Source organism: Ornithodoros turicata, chromosome 3, assembly GCF_037126465.1.
Source record: "Ornithodoros turicata isolate Travis chromosome 3, ASM3712646v1, whole genome shotgun sequence".
NCBI classification, from domain to species: domain Eukaryota; kingdom Metazoa; phylum Arthropoda; class Arachnida; order Ixodida; family Argasidae; genus Ornithodoros; species Ornithodoros turicata.
Window position 1 is genome coordinate 45,532,799 of NC_088203.1, and position 21,343 is coordinate 45,554,141.

Here is a 21,343-nt window from a genome sequence, read left to right on the forward strand (position 1 = left end):
GGGTGAACGCGCGGAGTTATGTTTACGTGAGTTTATTTTTATTTTTTTTTCTGGGAAACGAATTGCACACATCAAAACATTTCGTGTTATTCGGTAAAATGAAACACACACTTTCATGAGACGTGTTCATTTGAAATTTTGTTGGATGTCCCTCTGTACTCCCTTAAGCATTGTGCGCCTGCCGTGTCCAGTCAGGTGGCTGGCAAACCAAGAACACCGAAGCGGAAATAGGCTAACAAGCAGGCTAGGATTTGGTGAGCGTGAAGCAGAGGCTCCTCGTGGGGTTAGACACTTTGCACTGAAAGAGTCGCTACCCAACGCGCTCATTGGGGTTTCCAAGTAGCGTAACTTGACGCCCTTGCCACTATTTCCCTTTAGTTGTCATTGCGCCATAGAGCCCCCCCCCCCCCATCCCGCTCAGCTAAATAAGGGCATCAAAAGGGGTTGAAAGTTGGGTGGTTCAGTAGACCATAATTAAAGGCGTTAAACCTCCGGTGCTCAACCCTCAGACAGGTTAAGAGCAGAACTAGAGCAAGATAAGTATTCTTGCCCAGGCAGCACAGCGCGACGACCCAACGTCGGTGCGCCACCATGCGGTGGCAACCACGGTGCGTCCCGACCATGGTCCGGTATACGGTTTGTAACACGGGGATGTTAATGGTCCGTTATCGGCAGCCTGTATCGTACCCCAACGATTTCCTGAGGTGCAGCCAATGCACACTTACGGGTACCTCCTACCCCCAAACAAGAGTTAATTTGCGCGATTTTTTAAAAACAAAATCAATATGTCATTGCAAAAAACTCTTTATTGCATCATAGTCACAAGATACATGGGTTCTTTAATGCATCGCTTCAACAGCAATGAAAAAGTCTTACATTGAAAGTATATAACCACCGGTCCCGCATACGTACTATTTACTTCACAAATATTCACTTACCACAGATTATATGGAACAGAGATAGAAGTTGGAACTCATTGCCAGTTAAGTTAGACTGTTGAAAGATGGAAGTCACTGAAAAGGTTAGCCAGAACATAATTGTAGGCCGGTTCCACGTTAGCTCAGACAGGGAGGTCCCAAGGACCTCCTGAATCTTCATGATTTTTTATAAATATTTAGACGCTCATCGCAGATGATCAACATTGGTAAAATTAATCATTCGAATAGTTTCCGTGCAAGAAATCGAGAAATCCAGCCCTCAATTCGTTTGTTGCAATTTTGCCATGTTTGCACGTGTATACATCCTGAGTTTCAAAAAGATATCGTAGTGCAATTTTTTTGTGCTTTAGTATACCTACCTGCCAGCACTCCGAGCGCAAATTTAGGTTCACAGGTGCAACACTGTATCGTATAAAAAGCGGCGAACATGCTCTGTCGCGCAGTTTTGTTCAAACTTCGACGCTTCTTGCTCTGGCTGTAGATATCTCCGACCAGAGGTCGGCACTTTGAACCGCCGCTCACTCATGCTCACTCACCAGCAACTCGACTCATTGCCCGCTCACTCATGCTCACTCACCGGCAGCTCAGCTCACTGCCCGCTCACTCATGCTCACTCACCGGCAGCTCAGCTCATCGCCCGCTCACTCATGCTCACTCACCGGCAGATCAGCTCATCGCCCGCTCACTCATGCTCACTCACCGGCAGTTCAGCTCATCGCCCGCTCACTCATGCTCACTCACTGGAAGCTCAGCTCATTGCTCGCTCACTCATGCTCACTCAACGGTAGCTCAACTCATCGCTCGCTCACTCATGCTCACTCAACGGTAGCTGAGCTCATCCCTCGCCCACTCATGCTCACTCACAAGCAGCTGAGCTCATTGCCCGCTCACTCATGCACACTAACATGTTCATCGCTCGCTCACTCTTGCTCACCTTCTTCAGGATGCTCACTCATGCTCACCTGCACAGGAAAACTTGTATTACACGTAAGTAACGACGGCCGTGGTCGGAACTGGGGAGATATCGCTCCTGTTGGGGCGGTGGTAATCTTGTGGGATACAGGTTATAGAGCAGGTTATAATGCAGGACACAGGAGTAGCGACGGGGGGGGGGGGGGGGCTGAAGCCTTCTCTCGAAACCGCACCTTTAGTAGTACATTTCGGAGACGTAAGAGAGAGAGAGAAATCCTCCCCTCCCACATAAACCCTTCAATTTTTATGTTTTTTTTTTTTTGGCTACGCCCCTGATGCAGGACGCTTAGCACCAAAATGTAATGGGCTACACTCTTAGGAAAAAGCGAGTCAAAAGGGAGTCAAATGGTGCTCGGACTCGGACACCATCGCCTACGCAGAGGGCGTTGCAGCGACTTCCATGATTGTATTTAATTAAGGATGTTGCGTGCACTTCCGTCATGGATGGGTGTTAGCCTCACTCCCCAATGTTTATGACGAGGTTTTCTAGACTATGCAACAGTGAAATCCCGTACTTTTATTCACTTGTTAAAATGAGCATGAGTGAGCGGCGGTCCAAAGTGCCGACCTCTGATGGGGAATAAAATAAGGAGCCCCTTCACAATAACGATCGAAGCCCGATGGTGTCCAGAAATGTCAAAAAAGCTTTGAGTGCAGATCATTGCTGGACTGGATTGGGCATGGGACCAAGCAATTTCGATAGGAAGAAGGGGCGAGAGTCCAGCTGACTAAGGGACTCGGACAGTGCGGTTCGGGAAAGTTGGTAGTGGGGGCAATGAAGAAGAATGTGCTCCAGATCCTCAAGAGCGCCACAGTGGCAACAGGTGGGAGAGTCAACTCTTTCATCTCAGTTCAGGCAAGCCGGTCCCCTTTGGTCCTCCGATTTCGTTGATTCTTTTTTATGCTAAAGCCACACCTCTATGATGAACAGTGCCACTGGTCCGAAACTTGAGATTGCAGCAGTTGCCGAGAAAAAAATTGACGAGCGTGCTTGGGTGGCGTCGTGCGTTTCACAGAATCTTCCTCGGCTGGTACTTTGAGGCTGTCTTGTCCGCACCACGAACGCGCTAGAGGAGTGCGAATTTGTTTGCGCGTTCTACAGAAGCCGGATTACCACATAATTTTAAAAAACGGGCATTTCCTCTCAGGAACTGTTCTATAAAAAATCGCGAAAACGCTCGTGAGCGCGATTTTGCGCACATTTTAAACTTTTATTACGGAAGAAGTACGCATGGTAGAATTACGAACTCTGCACCAATTGAAAGATAATTAATTGCTCTTTCCAACGACGTATTACGCATAAATGTTAGTGTTACTGGAGAATAGGTAAGATGAGACGAACCATGCTCCCTCCGTGAAAATACGCGAAGTTCGTAGGTCGATTCCTCAAAAACCCCACCTTTAATTTTGGCAAAAAAAATTGCATGGAATCCTGATTATATTACCTTTCCAACGGTGTAAAATTTGTGTATTCTAAAAGTTTAGAACCGAAATGCCAGCGCGCATAAGGAGAGCAGATACAACGCAGCCATGCGGTTCCAACTCCGGCCACCCTCCGGCATTTGTACTGATCGTCGACGAAGGGAACCTGACTTCAACGTATCTATGCTACACTTCATTTCATCACCGCTTGTGCCTATGATGGAGATTTCATGCCATATCGTATTTCGACTACGGACAGGCTGCAAAGAAGAAACTTTGGTATCAGGTTGCGTGACGCGGACGCTATAATATCTTTCACCCAAACTTTGTGCCCGCGTCCCATCGCCTTTGCCGGATGTACATACGGATTATAAGTAATAAACAAACCTGCACTGGGGACACCAGACGCCAGACTTCCTAACAAAAATGACCTTGCTGCGGTGTGGACAGGTTCATTTGGTCGCCGTGTGTGGCCAATAATGCACGGACCTGCCGTCGACGATGCAGCGGTTGAGTGAGGTGTCTGAATAACTTTGGGTTCGTCAGCGTTGGAAGTCGTCTCCATGGCTCGGAACATTTATAGTGAGGAACGTGTGTTTTGTGCCGATTATGCACGTCGACATCGGAAAAGGATTCTTCGCCAGAGTGGATTCACAACTGTGTCAAGCCTTGACATCGGCGCGCTGAAGGCGCTTCTCGACCCTGAGCGACGTGATGAAGTCAGCGGTGAGGACCAACTATGTAAGAATTGTGCTGCGCACTTTCGTTCAGCAATTAGTGATCTATCGCGTCCTCGCCCGTTGCTGTATCTGACACAAACTATGTTCAGAGCAAGAACATTATTGAAGAAATTAATAAGAGTATTTCGACGGAAAATATCGACGTAACTCCGCTGCGGAAGCCGGCGTCTCTCAAAAGGAAACAGATGCCGTCGTATGCGTCACGGAAACGGATAGAAGTTGGCGACCCATTGAGCAGGTCAATAAGCCGCAGAATACGTGATGCATATGACGTAGACGAACCGACCACCTCCGGAACAGACTGCACGAGATGTTCTAGCCTTTGCGCAACATCAGGGCCGCTTATCAGAAGTGCACCTCCAATCAAGAAAGATGCCAGATTCTTACGCTTCTTCCTGAAAACATGACGAAAAAAGAAATAGTAGGACTGATCCCGGATGCAACGAAATATGTGATAGAAAAATCAAAAAGTATGAGAGGGTAGCAGGGCGTGTGGGCCGATGCCGGACAAGTATGGTGAGCATCCTGTCAGCGAGAACGACGTACAGGTTGCACTCCGGTACTATCTTGAAGACGAAAAGGACTGTTCTGTCCAAAGTCCCAACAAAAAAGACGTAATTCGTGTCACCAGAGGCGGGAAGAGAGTCGCTGTTGCAAAGCGCTTTATGACTCGTTCAATACGGGAAACGTTTAGCCTGCTCAAGAGCGCTCATCCGGGCATCAATATAGGACTGACGAAGTTCTACACACTTCGGCCTAAGTGGGTTCGCACAGACCCACGTCCGGAACAGTGCGTGTGTTTGTACTGCGCAAACTTTGATTTGATCATCGCGGCCATAAACAGTGCGTCATCCATCCATCTAAGTAGAGACCAACTGAATGCGATGTCTGTATGTCCTGAGTCACAAAGGACATGCTTTTTGCAAGAGTGTCAAGTTGTCAAGGGGCCAAAAGGATCAACCTACAGAAGCTAAGGATGGACCGTGCCGACGACGTTGTTATGGCTCTCTGGGAATCTGGTGCCCTCATTAGGAAGACGCTAAAGGCATCGGTATTCCTGAAGGCGGTCAGGAAATGTGCTGGTCTGTACACCAAGCATGAATATACAGGGTGTCCACGCTCAGTGTGAACAGATTTTTTAAAAATATATCACTTTTTCCGAGATGAAATCAATTGCAATATAGCATATGCTGAAGGGCACTCCCTAGGGGGGCATTAACAGATTCCTAAGGCAATGTCTTAATTAACTTTCAATAATTAACTTTTTAATTATAAAAGCTACGAAGTTGCTCCAATGAGAACATCTGATCTCTTGGGTCACCAGATACCAAAACCGTTTTCAGAACAAAATCCGTTCGGTAGATCGTCCGCAAAAAATTCGTGAAGGAACGCCATTTTTTTCTTTATTTGGTTTATTGCGCATCTTCAAAGAAGCGGCTTTCCTTTACCCCCAGTGTGAGATTGGGAAGGAGCACAGTGCCGCCTCATGCGTCGAAGATTAGCTTTAACTTGCGGAAACAAAACAAAAACACAAATCTATCGGGTGACTCTATCGCGACTGCCCTTATCTTGGGCTGCATTTTCTGTTTTCTTTTAATCTTTTTCCAGGACGCAAGAGGCGATAGTGTGCTCTTTCATCCTCTCGTATTGGGGGCGAAGGAAAGACGATTCTTTGAAGATGCGCAATAAACCAAATAAAGGAAAAAAATGGCGTTCCTTCACGAATTTTTTGCGTACGATCTACCGAACGGATTTTTGTTCTGAAAACGGTTTTGGTATCTGGTGACCGAAGAGATCAGATGTTCTCATTGGAGCAACTTCGTAGCTTTTATAATTAAAAAGTTAATTATTGAAAGTTAATAAAGACATTGCCTTAGGTGTCCGTTAATGCCCACCTAGGGAGTGCCCTTCAGCATATGCTATATTGCAATTGATTTCATCTCGGAAAAAGTGATTGATATATTTTTAAAAAATCTGTTCACACTTAGCGTGGACACCCTGTATATACAACATACAAAGAAGCACCATTTGGAACGAGAAGGCCTTCGTGGATCCAAGACATGTCGTCATGCACTTCGATTTTGCAGAAAACTGGAGAGTCAACTTCTCAAGTGAGGTCCAAGGGCGCTATTGGAAGACAGATCAAGTATCCTTATTCACCTGTGTTGTAACCACCATGTCTTCGACAAATAGTTTCGCAACAGTGAGTGACGACCTATCTCACGATACTGCACATGCCCTTCTTGCCCTCCAAAACATAACCGAGGCTATACAAGACATACTGCCCGTGTTTTCCCATGTGATATACGTGTCCGACGGTGCTGCAGCGCACTTTAAGAACAGGTTCCAGCTCTATGAAATGGGGAAAAACAACTTGTTGCTGCGATGGATTTTCTCTGCCAGTGACCATGTAAAAATGCGTGCGATGGGGTCGGGGGCTCTTTGAAACATAGAGCAAGCTTGGATAACTTGCGATGTCCACCTGCTGAAGCTATTCAAACCGCTGAAGATTTTGTGTGCGCTCTCAAAAAAAAAAAAAGGAACACGCCACGGAACTGCTGCACATTCCGTCGGCTCAGGTTGCAGCCTTTCGAAATTCGAAAAAGGATGAATGGGAACTGGTTCGGCCAGTGACAGGGATCCGTTCATCCCATGCGTGGTACAAAGCATCTGAAAGTCATGCAGTATCTGGAGTTCAGCTAGGAAGAACCACCGAGGACATGTTTGAACCTCGGTTATAGCTGCGTTGTTTTCAGCACGTCGAACGATCAGCACACTACGTCTGGCTGGTGATGGTTTCGAGAATGTGCATGTGAATCTGTGTTTTCCAACAAAATCAGTTTGTGATGCCGCTCACACATAGGTGACATTTGTTCCCGATTCCGCTTTCGGAGCTGTGTTTTGTATTTAAAATGTATGTATGGCTCTTCATGCACCGTAACTATATTTTACCCTTGTTTTAGTGTCTTTGGTAAATTCTCTCTAAAGGTGAGCAATAGCAAATCCAGTCACCAAATAAACCACTCTACCGGCTTGCAATGTTGTATTATTCCTGTACTTCTATGCCTATCAATGTATTAGGCCAGCTGCCCTGCTTCAAGAAGGTAGTTAAATACGGACCACATCTTAAGCGCCTGTCAACAGAAAACAAAAGATTAGAACGAAAGATGGAACCGTCGTGCCGCATTGTACCTGCTCTCCTCATACACGTAACATGATAGCAACGTTTGTTCTTTGCACCCTGTCCTTAGTCGAAATACGATATGGCACGAAATGTCCATCTCAGGCACAGGAGGTGATGAAAGCCAGGTTCCCTTCGTCGACGATCAGTACAAACGCCGGAGGGTGGCCGGAGTTGGAACCGCATGGCCGCGTTGTACATGCTCTCCTTATGCGCGCTGGCATTTCGGTTCTAAACTTTCAGAATACACAAATTTTACACCATTGGAAAGGTAATATAATCAGGATTCCATGCAATTTTTGTTTGCCAAAATTAAAGGTGGGGTTTTTGAGGAATCGACCTACGAACTTCGCGTATTTTCACGGAGGGAGCATGGTTCGTCTCATCTTACCTATTCTCCAGTAACACTAACATTTATGCGTAATACGTCGTTGGAAAGAGCAATTAATTATCTTTCATTTGGTGCAGAGTTTGTAATTCTACCGTGCGTACTTCTTCCGTAATAAAAGTTTAAAATGTGAGCAAAATCGCGCTCACGAGCGGTTTCGCGATTTTTTATAGAACAGTTCGTGAGAGGAAATGCCCGTTTTTTAAAATTATGTGGTAGTCCGGCATCTGTAGAACGCGCAAACAAATTCGCGCTCCTCTAGCGCGTTAGTGGTGCGGACGAGACGCTCTCAAAGTACCACCCGAGGAAGATTCTGTGAAGCACACGACGCCACCCAGGCACGCTCGTCAATTTTTTTCTCGGCAACTGCTGCGATCTCAAGTTTCGGATCAGTGGCACTGTTCATCATAGAGGTGTGGCTTTAGCATAAAAAAAACAACGAAATCGGAGGACCAAAGGGGACCGGCTTGCCTGAACTGAGATGAAATCAAGAAGTTGTATTCCTGAAGATCTTGCTCACTCATGCTCACTCAACTCGCTGTTTGCTCACTCATGCTCACTCAACTCGCCACTTGCTCACTCACTCACTCAACTTGCCGCTTGCTCACTCATGCTCACTCATCATGCGCTCAACTCTTTGTTTGCTCACTCATGCTCACTCATCCTCTGCTCAATTCTCTGTTTGCTCATTCATGCTCACTCATCCTCTGCTCAATTCTCTGTTTGCTCACTCATGCTCGCTCACTCGTCCCCGGCTGTCCGTTCGCTCACTCATGCTCCGCTCATTTTCCAAAATGAGCATGAGTGAGCATGAGTGAGCATGCTCATGAGTGAGTTTTGCCGAGGTATGTCTCCGACACGTTCGTACGCAGTGGGGCCGCGTTTTAACGCGCTAATCAGCAGTATACGCCTTTAGAGAAGAAGTTTTTGCGTTAGATGAAAGGCCTAACATCGGGCCATATCCTGGCAAAATATATACGAAATCAAGTGGGACCTTTTTGAGAAATACACGCGCAAAATTCATGTTTATTTCGAAATATGCCTAAACATTTGCCTATTTCAGCACATGCCGCTAGGAAGTATATGCATGATAGATATATCAGATGAAAGAGCATTAAAAGCTGAGTGAGCTGATACTAAGTGTTGCGATCAGGGACATCTATAGCCAAAGATATCAGGCGTCGAAATTAGGACAAAAGTGCGCAAGAGGGCATGTCGCCATTTTTTATAGCACACAGCGTTGCACCTGCGAGCTAAAATTTGCTCTCTGACAGCTGGCCTGTAGGCATAATAAAGGAGCATCAAAAAATTTCACAACAATATCTGTTGTCGCGTGCAAACAGGGCAAAACTGAAACATCCGAATTCAGGGCCGGATTTTCTCGATTTTTTTGCACGAAAGCTATTCGGCAAAAATGTTGATCATAATATACGATGAACTTATAAATATAAAAAATACTGAAGACCCAGGAGGTCGATGGGACCTCCCTGCCTGAACTGACGTGAAACCGGCCCGTAACTAAATTTTAAACGCAGTTACACGTAATAAAACATAATGGAAATTGACGTGAAGTTCCTAGGCTACTATAGAAATGTAACAGGCTACCTTCAAGTTGTTTTCTACTCAATATATATACTTTTCAGCTCTTGACCTGTCTATATGGTTAATTCAGACCTTACTGTCACAATGGGCGATTCAAGACGTTTCAAAATAGCCTTGATATACAAAAATATCAATATCTGCTACGACGAAAGAAGCCTACATTTATAGGCTTCTTTAGGGAGGGATTTGATGATTTTTATCTTGTAATAATGCACATGAAAAAGGAGCACAAAGCAAGTTTATGCTCTACGAGTCGTCCCCTACATACATATCGTAGAACCGTGCCAAGTTTTAATCCTGCTACTCAATGCCCTCTATCATTATCAATACACTGCTTATCGTTAAGATGCACGATACCTGAGCTTCCTAATGCTCTGTTAAAACATAATTTGTAACATTCACCGTATAACAACGGGAGTTAGTCGCGCCGTGCACGTGCCATCTTTCATCTCAAGTCATGGGGGGAGGACTCAGCCTGCGATGTTTGCAGAACAGAATCAAACAAAAGGAACTTTGGACTTTCTTCAAGTTACTTTGACGAACTTAACCCCCCACCCCCGAAACAAAAGAAAAAGATAAATGAACGAGCTTTGCAAAAAGTTACTGAAGCTCAGAAGCAAAGAGCTTTGCAAAAAGTTACTGAAAATAGCTAAGCCGAGTAGCCTAGTTACAGTATCGAGTTACTGGTAACGAGTTACGCCTAAAAACATGGAACACGTGAACATCTTGAGAATCCGTACTACATGTGTCATGATCGTTCTATACCTTCTTTACGAAAATAGAAGGAATATTTGCGCACCTTTGCTAATACGAGGGCAACATACACACAATTTGGGAACCACAATCTAATAAAAAAGGTGTGAGAAGGTGGTAACTTCCTTAGTTACCTTCTAAGCCAACATAGCGTCTGATAAAGGGTGTAAAAAGGTGGTAAAAGCAATTATCATCCATCCAAATTACAACAAAAAGATGTACGCCCCCCTCGCTCACCGAATCAGAAGCGGTAACCCTATTATTCGTGGCAGAGAGTGAGGTATCGGGGGTAGAACTTTGCAACCTTTTAGGCACAAGATATGCGACAACTATTACCTCCTAAAAGGTCTAACTGCTCCACCATTTTTTTGTGAGAGTGCAGTATGGCACATGCAGTGTGACTCGTACCCTTGTCTTAAGGAGAAATATTAAAGGGGCACTAAACAGCTCCAGGAATATTCTCCTGTTATTATGCTCTATGAAAGAACGTGGCTTACGATATCCAATTATGAAATTCATTTACTTCTAGCGAGCGCCTTTACCACGAAACAATGCCATTCAAAGAGCATAATCCGCGTGGGTCTCTCCTTCCTACTAGGAGAGCACCTACGTCACACGTCTCGCACGTGTAGCAAAGCTACATTCCAGTCACTGGAGATGGGGGAGATTTCGAACTCCTAGCCAATGACGGGCCTCGTTGACACAAACAGCAGCGTGCGGGGAGAACCGGTTGTGAGAACATCGCTGTGACCTCGCGGAGCAATACAGCGCTGAAAACATAGTACGCAAATGAAATGGAATATTGTGAGCTTTTGGTACCTTTTGATCTGGCTACCTTGGGTGTGACAAGTGTAAATGTGTTTAGAATCGACCTCACTACCCGATATTAAAACAAAATCAGTGTATAGGCGCCCCGCATTTTGAATGGTTGATGGGACGCGACGTCAAAATGACGTGTGGCTATTGTCGCCAGGGCATCGCAGGGCGGGGCATGAGCGCGAAAGAGTGCAGTGAATATTCGGTTGGTTTGGAGCCATTATTTACTTTTTGTGACAAAAATTTTTGCTAAACGTCACTGTAGGAAACGAATCACACTGCATTACAAAAAAGTGCACCTTGCATACCTGTTTATTGCCCCTTTAAAGTATCAAGAATATGCCTTTTCTTATGGCTTGCTTGCTACGAAGGCCTCTTATTATGGACAGCTGAAGTGCTTTTAAAAGAAAAACAACACAGCATACCAGATTGTATTCCTTTCAAGCAAGCATCACAGCTCGATAGGTTCATAGTGTTGTAACCGAAGTGCGGGGTGGATTCTGAAAGTGGAAGATAGCTTGAGGTCAGGGTTACACTGAGAAAAGTACACTACACACAAGATGCACACGTTATTGAATACAGACCAAATAGCTAAACTTAGTTTTCAGCATGACATGACAAGATCCGCTAGAAAAATCTTCATCATCACTGCATCATCACTGGATTTGAGGCAGAGATCTGGTGGTGGGCACTTCGGTGATACCTTCATCAAGGCATTGATGACTTTAAGCACGCTCTGGTAGTGGTCCAGCATGACATTCTGAATGAAAGATCAGGATAGCTTCCATTCACTCACAGTTTCAAACAAATTGACATATCATGCGTCGATCACATTACGCAAACGGATTAAAGCGGAATAATTTATTCACTTCGGAGGTTCCTTTTTTTCCTTTTCTTGTTATTTAGAATGACTACAAAAATGGGCCTTTAGCTGAAGTCCTCCTGCATTCCAGTTTTGTACGCACGCAGGAGATGGAAAGCACAGCTGCAGCACGCAGTCGTCCTGAGAAATGGTTATATTTCGTTTGATGTCAAATACACATTACATACGATTCCACACTTTACTGAAACATATTTTCACCAAAACGGAGTCCATTATCTTAAAAGCAACGCATACACCACAATGGATCATTGAAATCGAAACTATGCGATGCTGCGCTGCTAAGTTTCGAGAGAAGCCTTCAAAAACGGTGTCACTCATGTTGAAAAGCACCTATGCGTAACGTTTATCAATGCGACGAATACCACAAAAAGAAATAGCACTTACCGCTCGATGAATCGCTTAAAAATATTGGAATTCCTGGAAAGTTTCGGCAGCACGGCCGGATACATTCGTTTCTCGCAGCGAAAGCGACGGGGACTCCGACAGTGCAAACACGGCTGGATGATCGAGGAACATCATTGGCCAGATTCGAAACTGTCGGCTACGTGATTGCATCACTCGGCGCAGACAGTCTGGGAAGAGAAATCCGTTGCTCCACCCGGGTCATGTGACTGATTATCGTGACGTGATCAGATCAGCATCGGGGAGCGATCCTATATTTTGGTCACATGACCAAGGTCAGTCCAGACCGCGAAATGATCAGAGCAGCATCGGGGAGCGATCCTATATTATTGTTTACATTACCAAAAGGAGACCAGAGCGGGAAATGATCAGGGCACCGTCGGGGGACTACCTTATCTTCTCTTATGTTCTACCTCCTCAGTTCCCACACCGCTGGGAACCAGTCGGGCACTATCACCCGTTCAGGAGCCGAAGCCCCCATTGCGCTCCCATTCTTTTCCCGAGGGTTTGTGCTGCCTGGGTGGCTGGTCAGTCAAACAACACCTGTATGACAAGACGATGACTGGGGAGTTCCATCGCCAGGGGCGATAATCTACAGTCAGTCAATGCCCTGTGGTTGGGTTGTATTTCAGCTCCCAGGCACTGGGGGTTTTAGCGGGGTTTAGAGGTATGCTTCCTTCAGAGGTCACTTGCCCTCCACTCAGATGCGCCGTGGAGCTCCTTCTGGCCTATTTCACGATAGTTCAGGCAGGGAGACAGACAGTGCGCACGCAGAATAGGGCCGCGTTTTTAACGCGCTAATCGCCAGTGTACGCCTTTTGAAGCACTTTTTTTTTAATATCAGATGAAAGGTCTAACATCGGGCCATGCCTTGTAAAAATATAAATGAAATGAAAAAGGGCCCTTTTGAAAAACGGACGCGTAAAATCCCTGTATTGCCGAAATATGCCAGAGTGTTTGCCTGTTTCGGCAGATATCTGTACGAGGTATACGCACGATAGATAGATGACATGAAAGAGCATTAAAAGGTGAGTGAACTGATACAAAGTATGGTAACGAGGAACAGCCTACAGCCATAGAAATCACGCTTCGAAGTTGGAACAAAATTGCGCGAGAGAGCATGTTCGCCATTTTTCATAGCACACAGCGTTGCACCTGCGGTCCAAAATTTGAGCTGGGAGTGCTGACCTGTTGGCATACTAAAGCATAAAAAAATATCACTAGAATATCTTTTAAAACTCGTAAGATATACGCGAGCAAACACGGCAAAACTCCAGCTCAGGGCCCGATTTTATGGATTTTTTGCACGGAAACTATTTGGTAGAAATTATTTGTTTTACCGCCGTTGATCGTCATGTACGATGAGCTTCTAAATATAAAAAAAAATAATAATGAAAATCCAGGAAGTCGATGGTACCTCCTGCCTGAACTGACGTGAGACCGGCCTTCTTTGTTTCTTGTCTCCGTGATCTCTGTGCACGTTATGTTATCCACTCTCGTAAGATCTCACGTCACTAATCGGAGCTCGCATAACCCCACGCAGTGGTTGGGGAACCGCATAACGAACACCTGGTGGAACGACATATGGGTACAAGAGGCCCCAACGTACTACCTCGAAACGCGTACGCACATTTTGGACCCGGATCATTACAGCGTAAGGGCGAAGCATGCGTGGAGTAGGTATTATGCTGAAGGTATTATCTTTTCAGGGAGCATCTTTATTGGGAAACAGTTTTGGATTCAGTGACTTTAAATATTCTCGGCCCTTGCTCTTCCCAGAAACTAGCCCGTTCATTAACAAAGTAAATGATGACCTCAACAATGCTGTAGCCTTCAGTGGCCATCCGAGGGTAAGGATCTTTGTTATATGACATACCTTCATTGGGTTTCCGATTCGTTGGTCTTTCGGTGCCCGCTTGCCCCATCCGAGGAGTTCCGCATGTTCAGCTCCGTGGAGTAATATTTTGCTGTCAGCAGTATTGATTAACTCAGGAGAGGTACTGCATATTGAATACGTGAATAACGAGGTTACAGATGCACAGGGAAAAACTAGCGCGCAAAAATCGACAGAGACAGGAGACACGTACACACAATGAGCGCGTCAACTTTTTCGCTCTGTTTTATCCCTGTTGAAGGGAGAGAGGATGCTAATTTAGTCGATAGCGTGTTCCCCTTCTGATCCCGAGATCGCGGGTTCAAACCCGGCCGAGGACGTCAGCAACTTGGTGGAAGGGTACAAGTTGCTTAGACGCGCCCTCTTCCACGAGGGACGTTAACTACGGGGTGCCCGGTGGTGAGCTTTCGTCGCACGTTGAAGAACCCTCAGGAGGGCAAAAGCAAACCACAGACAGACTGCTGTGGCGTCGCTCATGATCTCAGTTGTCTCGCGACGTAAACCCCCATTTATTATTATTGAGATTCTAATTTTATCCGATGCACACGTTTTATCGCACACAATAAACACGGAAGAGAAAAATGGCTGTGTGGAATGACTCACTCCTCATATAAAGCCTGTGTTGCTTTTGGTTTCACACTTCCAGCAGGTCCATCTAAACTCATGTACACCCGTAGAAATTTTCTTCTTCTGACAGCACTGGCATCGGCCCAACATCCACATTCAAGCGTACCCCATGTTCCGACATGCTGCTTTTCGCTTTGTAAACTCTTGTTGAATGCCAGTCGCAGTTGGCGTTGTCAGCGTCACGTGGTTGGTATCGGTCCACCGAGCCGACATTACGCACTTCCGCGACATATCTGCCGCAAGTTTCGCATCGTCGGCTACATATAAACTTAGGTCAACATCGAGCCGACATTGACAAACTCAGCGTGAAATATGTCGCATGTAGGCATTGTAGGCGCCATGTCCCCTTTTTTTTTTGTTCAGTAGCGGGCCAACATTGCCAACTTTAGCATGATATCTGTTGCAAGTTTGCATTGTCGGCAACATGACACTTTTTGTTTCCAACGTTGAAGCGACATTGCCGACATCAGCGCGATATATGCCGCAAGTTGGAACTGTCGGCACCATGTCACGTTTTTCCGGTCAACATCGAGCTGTAATTGCTAATCCCTTGGTATCTCGGTCCACGGTGGGATGTCCTGTGTCCCATACGCCCAACCTCCAGTGGACATCGCCCCGACATCTGCAGCTGCCTGGATTGTGGCGAACGCTTTGTCTCTAGTGATTAGTGCGCGAAAGGGACCCTGCAATATCTCCCTCCCTGACGTTTTGCGCTATGGTTAAAAGTTCACCTAGACATTACGGATCTCGAGGAAGTGGCCCCTCTAACCCTCTGTCGTTGTTTAACAGGCTCACTTCTTGATCCGCATGATCCACTTTTTGCTGGGCGATGCAGAGTTCAGAGCCGCTCTATCGGTAAGTCACACTAAAGCGGTCGCTTCACCATACCCCTTTTGTCCTAACTGCGAGTCGTACTGTAGTCCATTGATAAGGCACCTCGTGTGGGAGACTCAAGAAGCGTGATCAAGCTTGAAGTTCTGCAACGTATAACATAAGCACAAGACGGTTCGGAATCGTCACAAACGAGCTTATACAGCTTGAACGTCTTTTTTTCGCTTTTTTAGGCTGTCGTGAGGAAGTACGATAAGAGCAACCTGAACGGCTATGAATTTTTGCGGACTATGACCGAGGTATCGAGTATTTATTACACTTTCCCGTGAACGTGAGTGATTTCTTGTGTAACATCGACAGGGTCAAACGAGTGAACCGAAAGTGGACATATACGGTCACATGTTGTCCTGGTTCGAGAGTGACGGGATCCCAGAGCTCTATTTCTACAGGAACTACAACAATCAGACGGTGACCGCCACACAAGGACCCCCTGGCAAGCCATCAAGGTATGCCTATACTACACGAGAACTAGGTGGCTACTACAAGCCGCGATGAGATTTCGTGGAAATGCGGTCGGGGACGCTGACAATGTTGGCAGACAAGAGTGCGAAAATAGGCAATGTGAGCTGAATCTTGGTTCCCGACCAAGTAATCCACGAGACATAACTTTGGTGGCACCAAGGGACAAACGGGAACACGTTTTGCACTACGTTCTTGTTAGTTCCGTTGCACCTTTCATGTTGGCAAGTCTGAAATCCTCTATCTGTCACTGGATCGTGACTGGGGTGCTATTATCTGAATATGTTCATGATGCTAGATTGTTTCGCCCCCTCTTCGGTTGTAAATTGAGAAACGACACGTACGAAATGAGCTCTCACGAAACGCAGAAAAGTGCAAGTTTAGAACTTGTGAATAGGGTTGGGAATCTAATAAAAACGCTAAACCATCATCACGAGCTCCGAAACGTCAAGCAAGCCTGTGCTGAGTACTTTTTGTAGAGAGATGAGTCTACCCAGTGTTTGGTCGATTTTCAGCCAGGAGAGGTGTTGTCATTCAAACCGCTTGCATAGCCAGGCGCAGTACGGTGAAGATTTCGAACTTGCCAGAGTGAACAGTGATGGCTTCGCTGCGGCAGAGCACAAGCTTGTGGTGCAGCAGCATGTGGAACGCCCAGTGGACACAACGTTGGCCATTGTGATTTGAATATTGCTGGCCATGACGTATATTTCACTAAACCGAGTGTGCAAAGACTTAGAAGAGCAGTCAAGACCGTGTTGAATGCGACGGCAAAAAAAAAAAAAAAAAAAAGAAGAAGAAGAAAACACTGAAGACGATCGTAGATTGATAGTAGTAGAACACTGTGTGCCCGGCCCAGTCCCGGCTGCTACGGCCAGCACCAGGCCCGGGCCGGAGGTCTTCTATAGATTTCTAGCCCGGGCCCTGCCCGTACCCGACTGTTTCCATGTTCAGGGCCGGTCTTAGCCCGCCTCTGCCCTATGTGTTCTCGAGGCCCGGAGGTGTATTTAGATTTACTAAAGAGCACAGCGCAGCGAGAAAAATGACTCAGCTAATTGGTGGCGAGCGAGGAGATACACTCGAAGGGAGCGGCTGTGTTTTTCTGCCGGCAAGCCGCTCTCTGCTTGGTTGCCTGGGAAAGCAGCACGCAGCGGCGCGTGAACCTTGCGGTTCAAAGGAGACTGACCTCCACTCTCTCGCGCATGCACCGGTCTTAGTTCCCCTTTCTCGAACTCTCACGCGAACGAAATATGTCAGAACAGCTAACCTAACTGACCCTCGTGCCGGATTCTCACGCAAACGAAATATATCGGAACACGTACCCTAGCTGACCGTCATTACGTACTCTCACGGGAACGAAATATGTCAGAAGATCTACGCCGCTGCTCCCTTCTTGGCTGGGTGTATCTAAGGACGCTCCTTCTGTTGCCCTAATCACCCAACTCCTTTCGTCTTGTGCGCACACATCTCAGCGCGCCCGCCACACCTATCGTTCCCAAATGTGTGTGAGCGCATGTGTGAAATCCAGACCCATAACAGGAAATAAGCACGATCACATATATAAAAGTGATAGTTATCAGATGAGAATATCATCATATCTAGGGCTTTCGGTTTTCGGTGCTTATTTGTTAGAAAAACCAAAGAAAAAAAAAACGGTAGTTAGTCCGCTCACCACGAAGCGGTGGCTTTCGATGGAAATACTTTCATCATCAAGACACTGTGAAAATCGGCGTGAAACCGCACTGGCACTAGCTATACGTACAGCAACAAAGCACTTTACCTTCAGATTTTACAAGAGTTATAACGGCTATGACCTGAATTTATTGTAATGGATGACCAGGTGCAGACATCATACACCGCTCTTTTTGCTGCAAAAATGTTAGGTGTGAGAACGTGAGTCCTACATTAGCACTTGATGCGGGAAGTGCAAGCAAGTCCAACGCTGCTGCCGATAGCATCGGCTACTCTTCCTGGTGCGCCACCGAGAAATCGGCAAAAGAAAAGTCACGTGTTGGGGTCACAGTCACCAAAAGATATTCAGCCAGCTGGTCCTGGAGGTGTGGTAGTGTGGTATCGTAGCCATTTATTCCAGAGCCTATACAAAATGATCCTTCTTCGTCGTTGCCCGAACTAGAATGTTCTTGCCACGTCGCGCTCGAGCCGAGCCGGCAAATCGTCTTCCTTCACTTCACTCATACAACACAACACAACATATGCCCCCCCCCCCCCTTGAAAATATTTACAATGGGTAAGGCTCGGGTGGACGACGATTTCGTTGAGAACGCCGAGGCGGAAGACTGGCAGCGTGACTGCCTTCGTTCCTGGGATACACCGTGGGTGTGAGCTGACCTGATGAACCGGCTGGATCCGTTGAACCAGACGGAGTCGGCCGTGAGGCGGACAACCGTGCTGCATTCCACGTTCGTCCATCGCTCGTCCTGTATGTCGCCGGGCCCACTTTCTCCTGAATGCGCAGTGGCGAACTAAATGACGATGAACATTTGGGCTGGCTTCCCGGGAGTCTAGCCCTGACGAAATCGCTACCTTCGAACGCCGGCTGCTTAACCCTGTTTCGTGAGTCGAAGTTCTGCTTCATACGCTTTTGATAGTCTTTGACCCTCGTCCGCAGCTTGGTCATTTCTTCAATGATGTTACCCTCAAAGCAAGGAAATCCCACGACGTCCAGCCGCGTCCTCATACGCCTCCCATGTAACAATTCTGCAGGCGAAAGCTGTGTAGCAGCATGCGGTGTGCTCCTATAAATGCCGAGAAACTCCGGCAAGTCACGAAGTATGGTGCCTTTCTCTGAAGCGCTGAGGAGTATGAAGTCCTTCACCACCCTGTTGAATCGTTCTATTTGTCCATTGGACTGAGGGTAGTAAACCGAAGACTGGCGATGCTGGATGCTTCTGTCTTGTAGAAAATACTTAAATGCATGTGACTTAAATGCTGCAAATATGGCAAGCTCGAACGTATTCTTCTATCTCCAAGTCCATCTTTGGCCACCAGTAGCGCATGCGAATCCGTTGCTTCGTACGTACTATTCCTGGGTGTAATTCATGACCCAGACTGATGATTCGCTTCCGGAGTGCTGTAGGAGGTACTGCTTTTTCTCCTCTGGTGATTATACCCTGGATCGTAGAAAGCTGTTCCCGGACGCAATAGTAAGGTGCAAGGTTTTTGTCCTCTCTTGTCGCCGACGGCCAAGAAGTAGTGCAGAGTTTCAGGAGGTTAGTCATTACGGGGTTGTTACCCGTGCTATCTTGTAGCTCAGATAGTGTCAGTGGAGACAGTTGGAGTTGCTGAACGTAACAAACCAACTCTGATTCGTCGGGTGAGGCGCAGGGTGCTTTCTCGGTGTTGCTGAGTGGCATGCGCGATAGTGCGTCGGCCACCATGTTGTCCTGCCCCTTCTTGTACTGAATTTCTTAATTGTATTGCAACAACCGTGCAGCCCATCTGGCAATTCTCATTGGTTGACGTCCGTAGCCCTGAGTCGACAGCAATGTAACAAGCGCTTGATGGTCGCTCCGCAGAAGGAACCGCCTTCCAAATAAGTAGATATGCCATTTCTCGCAGGCCCAGAGGCATGCGAGAGCTTCTTTTTCGCCTGTAGAGTAGGCCTCTTCCGTAGAAGACAAGGATCTTGATGCGAAGCATACTGTTCTGAGCCCTTCAGGATGTTGCTGTTGAAGAACGGCGCCAAGCCCGCAATTGGAGGCGTCAGTCGTAACGACCGTGGGCAAGGACGAATCAAAAAGCGCTAACGGGATGCAGTCCCTCATAAGTAACTTGACCCTTTTGAAAGCATCTTGCTGCTCGGAAGTCCAAGTGCACGGGACACCGTTCCGAAGGAGTCGTCGTAGCGGCTCTGTCACAGAAGAAAAATGCGGAATAAACTTCAAGTAATAACTTGCAAGGCCCAGAAACGAACGAAGTGCTGATACGTTCTGCGGACTTGGTGCCTCAATAATGTCTTCCAACGTATCCTGCGATGGCTTCAACGTGCCGTTAACTACCCTGTGGCCCAAGAACTGTACTTCCTGATCGCCAAATATGCATTTCTTCTTGTTGAGACGTAACCGTGAGCTTTCTAGCCGCTGGAGAACCATGCGGAGACTGTTGTCATGATCCTTGCGGTTTTTCCCAAAGACAAGAATGTCGTCCAGGTAGTGAATTGTTCCTTCACAACCCTTTAAGACAGCAGATAACATTTTCTGGAAAGCTGCTGCCTGCCGAGGCCAGGCCAAAGCAAACCCTCTTGTACCGGAAAAGACTCTCGTGAGTGATGAAAGCGGTAAGGTTCCTGCTTTCTTCGGCCGACTGCAGTTGATGATACGCAGACGAAAGGTCCAATTTCGGGTAGAAATGAGCACCAGCTAATTTGTGAAACAGATCGTCTACGTGCGGAAGTGGATGGCTGTTCATAATGATTGCTTCGCTCGATGATGTCCGCTTGCTCTAACTTTTGCAGTTGCTCGGATACCTTCTGTCGGACTTGTAATGGCAGCCGTCGCAGTTTCTGCTGCACAGGAATCACTGAAGTCTTAAAAGTGACTTTATGAGAGAACCCTCTTGCAAGTCCTAACCCGTCGGCAAATAGACGTGGAAACTGACCTGGGACAGTACATTCCATGCTGTCGTCTGTCTCAGCTTGTACGCGAGAGCATCTCAGCTGTGCGACATCCAACTTGATATCCAGTGCATGAAGGGCGTCAATACCCAAGTTTGGAGTTCCAGACTTTACGACGTAGAAAGTGCAGGCTTCCGAACGTTTGGCGAAACTCACCAATGCTGTGAACGTTCCGTGGACAGGAATAACTTGCTGCGAATAGAACTTGAGCTTAACTGCAGAATCCTCGAGCGGCAGGTGCTTGAAATACTGCTTGTACAAAGTAATGGGCATCAAGCAGATCCTGTGTCGACTAACATCCTCAGCAGAATATGGACGACCTCAACTTGACAGAAGATTGCTGAAGGTGCTGCAGATACTAGAGACGTCGAGCTCGCGCACCATCTTCCGTTGCTTCGTACTTGAGCGGCAGACGGATTCGAAGTGGCCCTTCTGGCGACACTTGCGGCATATTTTGTCCTTGGAGGGGCAAGAGGGATTGCTTGCCTTGTGTTTCGCCGATCCACATCTGAAGCACTTTGTCTTCACTGGAGTGGAATCATTCTTTCGTATTGCTACTAGTTGCGAAGAATGAACTAGACTCGACAGCAAAGCCGATTCTCCTATGGCCTGTTCGACTTGCCTTCCAATTACCAAGGCCGAGTCCAAGGTCAGGCAAGGCTCCAAGAGGAGGCGATCCCGTATCTCCCTTTGGTCGGTTTTCTCAACTAATTGATCATTAATTGATCACTAATTGATCATTGGT

General features: G+C 46.8%; 1 protein-coding gene across 1 annotated transcript in view; it reads left to right on the forward strand.

The window, feature by feature from the left end:
• Positions 1 to 21,343, forward strand: part of LOC135386986 (endoplasmic reticulum aminopeptidase 1-like) — a 142,173-nt gene that overhangs the window by 75,675 nt on the left and 45,155 nt on the right. Inside the window, exons 8-12 of the mRNA XM_064616440.1 lie at positions 13,641 to 13,751; positions 13,807 to 13,947; positions 15,408 to 15,473; positions 15,683 to 15,748; positions 15,810 to 15,955. Coding sequence (XP_064472510.1) covers positions 13,641 to 13,751; positions 13,807 to 13,947; positions 15,408 to 15,473; positions 15,683 to 15,748; positions 15,810 to 15,955 — 530 coding nt within the window. The remainder of the gene's footprint in view (positions 1 to 13,640; positions 13,752 to 13,806; positions 13,948 to 15,407; positions 15,474 to 15,682; positions 15,749 to 15,809; positions 15,956 to 21,343) is intronic.